This window comes from Cyprinodon variegatus, unplaced genomic scaffold, assembly GCF_000732505.1.
Source record: "Cyprinodon variegatus isolate N-32 unplaced genomic scaffold, C_variegatus-1.0 Scaffold257, whole genome shotgun sequence".
Taxonomy (NCBI): domain Eukaryota; kingdom Metazoa; phylum Chordata; class Actinopteri; order Cyprinodontiformes; family Cyprinodontidae; genus Cyprinodon; species Cyprinodon variegatus.
Genome location: NW_015150710.1, coordinates 584,386 through 586,227, shown reverse-complemented (window position 1 = coordinate 586,227; position 1,842 = coordinate 584,386). Strand labels below are relative to the sequence as shown.

Here is a 1,842-nt window from a genome sequence, read left to right as displayed (position 1 = left end):
ATTTACGGGTTTGAATCTGAATTTTTTAAACCCGCTTCATGAAACTGACCCCAGCTTTGACTAACTCCTCTGATTCCAGCTTATTTGTAAATATTCCACCATCTAACCTGACCCTGAACACACCTGACTTTGACGTAGTCCGACAGCAGCCAGCGGTAGATGGCCTTGGTGGCGTGCGTCATGAAGGTGCGTCCTTTGAAGCTGGTCTTCTGCAGAAACCAGGGGAGAGCTCCACAGTGGTCCAAGTGGAAGCTGAAAGAAGAACAAATCAAAGGTTTATCCCATCAGACCAAAACAGAGAGGATCCTGCAGGTTTTGGCTCATCTACAGTCCAAAGTACCAAACCTCTGTGCACCGTTGGACCTGGGAAACGCACACCAGGGTGTCTTTATCAAAATCAAATCAGAGAATCATAGTGATTTTTATCAGATGAAGCTTTTTATTTGTTCTAAAGCTGGTTTCTTAAACTCACTGGCTGATGAGCAGCAGGTCGATCTCAGCTGGATCGATCAGGTCGATGTAGGGCAAAGCGTCCATCCCCTCCAGACCGGGATGGATCCCACAATCCAGCTAAAAGTAAAAAAGATGGTTTAAAATCTCAGGTTTCCCCAAAAAAATAAAAATAATAATAACCAAACAAACAACAGGAACAGAGTTACCATGATCTTCCTGCCTTTGAACTCCAGGATGATGCAGGATCGTCCAACTTCCTGACCGGCTCCTCTGCACACAAACGCACCATCAGACCACAACTCTCTACGCACACTTCCATTTTATAATTAGTGTGGTCTTAAAGATAATATGTTGCCTTTAACTGCTTCAGTTTGGAAATATATATCACTAATTCTAAACAAGACACAAAGAATATTAAAAGCGATTATTAAAAAAAGACAGGGAATCTGAATTAAAACTATATGTATAAAGCTGCTAAAGAAACTAACAGCAAATGTTTATTTATGCCGAATTTAACATTTTTGCCTTAGTTTTTATTTTAAAACAGAAATATGTTTCCTTTTGGGAACCTCTCTGCAATACCGCTTAAAAGTTGTGTTTTGTGAAAGGAGTTTGGCGTGAGGCTCGCGGCTGAAAAGTGTCCGGTTTAAACTCACAGCGGGCGGATCAGCAGCTGGTCGCTCTCCTCCGCAGGAACCGTCACCTCCGCTTTACGCTTAGCCGCCATATTTACAGCGAAAAACTCAACAAAAATATCGAACAAACAAACTAATTCATCACTCCGTTATTCTGTAAGGTGCCTTCTACGCAGCTCTATCACACAACCACTTCCGGTCCGTTCTCAAATCCTTCCGATCAACACAAGTTCTATCTTTGAGAGTTCCACCAAGAAGCCGATCACATGATAGCAGGGTCACCAACTTTGGCTGATGACTTAGCATTAATCTAAACTAACTAATAAACAAATTTTTATTGCTTTTTTTTTAATTTTGTTTTGTAGATATTGTCATTTTAAAATATCCATGCTTAAATGCTCTATAAATGCTTAAAAGAGAATAGCAACAGAATAAAATTTATATTTTTAAAGTGATTTCTTCTTTTTTCAGAAGACATTGAGGGCCCCCTATGTGGTCCAGGTGACTCCTGATCTAGAGGTTTAATTTTAGTTGATCTATCCATAAATTATCCTCACATATCAAAATCAAAGACATTCATGTTATTTGATAAGAAAAGGAATATGTTTTTTTTTAAAGCAAATGTGTGCCGAAAACAACATAAAAACAGTGTATCCCGATTATTTAAAGGGACAGTAAATGTTTCCAAGATATTTTGCTACAGAAGTTATTCCCAGAAGTGATCAGTTATTAAATCCTGATTACTTGTCTAGAT

General features: G+C 39.0%; 1 protein-coding gene across 1 annotated transcript in view; it reads right to left on the bottom strand.

The window, feature by feature from the left end:
• The window catches only part of LOC107089585 (cleavage and polyadenylation specificity factor subunit 3-like), a 17,392-nt gene extending 16,075 nt beyond the window's left edge, over positions 1-1,317 (bottom strand). Inside the window, exons 1-4 of the mRNA XM_015382469.1 lie at positions 1,110-1,317; positions 660-723; positions 473-570; positions 114-252 (exon numbers count right to left, since the gene is read on the bottom strand). Coding sequence (XP_015237955.1) covers positions 114-252; positions 473-570; positions 660-723; positions 1,110-1,180 — 372 coding nt within the window. The 5' untranslated portion in view covers positions 1,181-1,317. The remainder of the gene's footprint in view (positions 1-113; positions 253-472; positions 571-659; positions 724-1,109) is intronic.
• Positions 1,318-1,842: the final 525 nt, after the last annotated feature.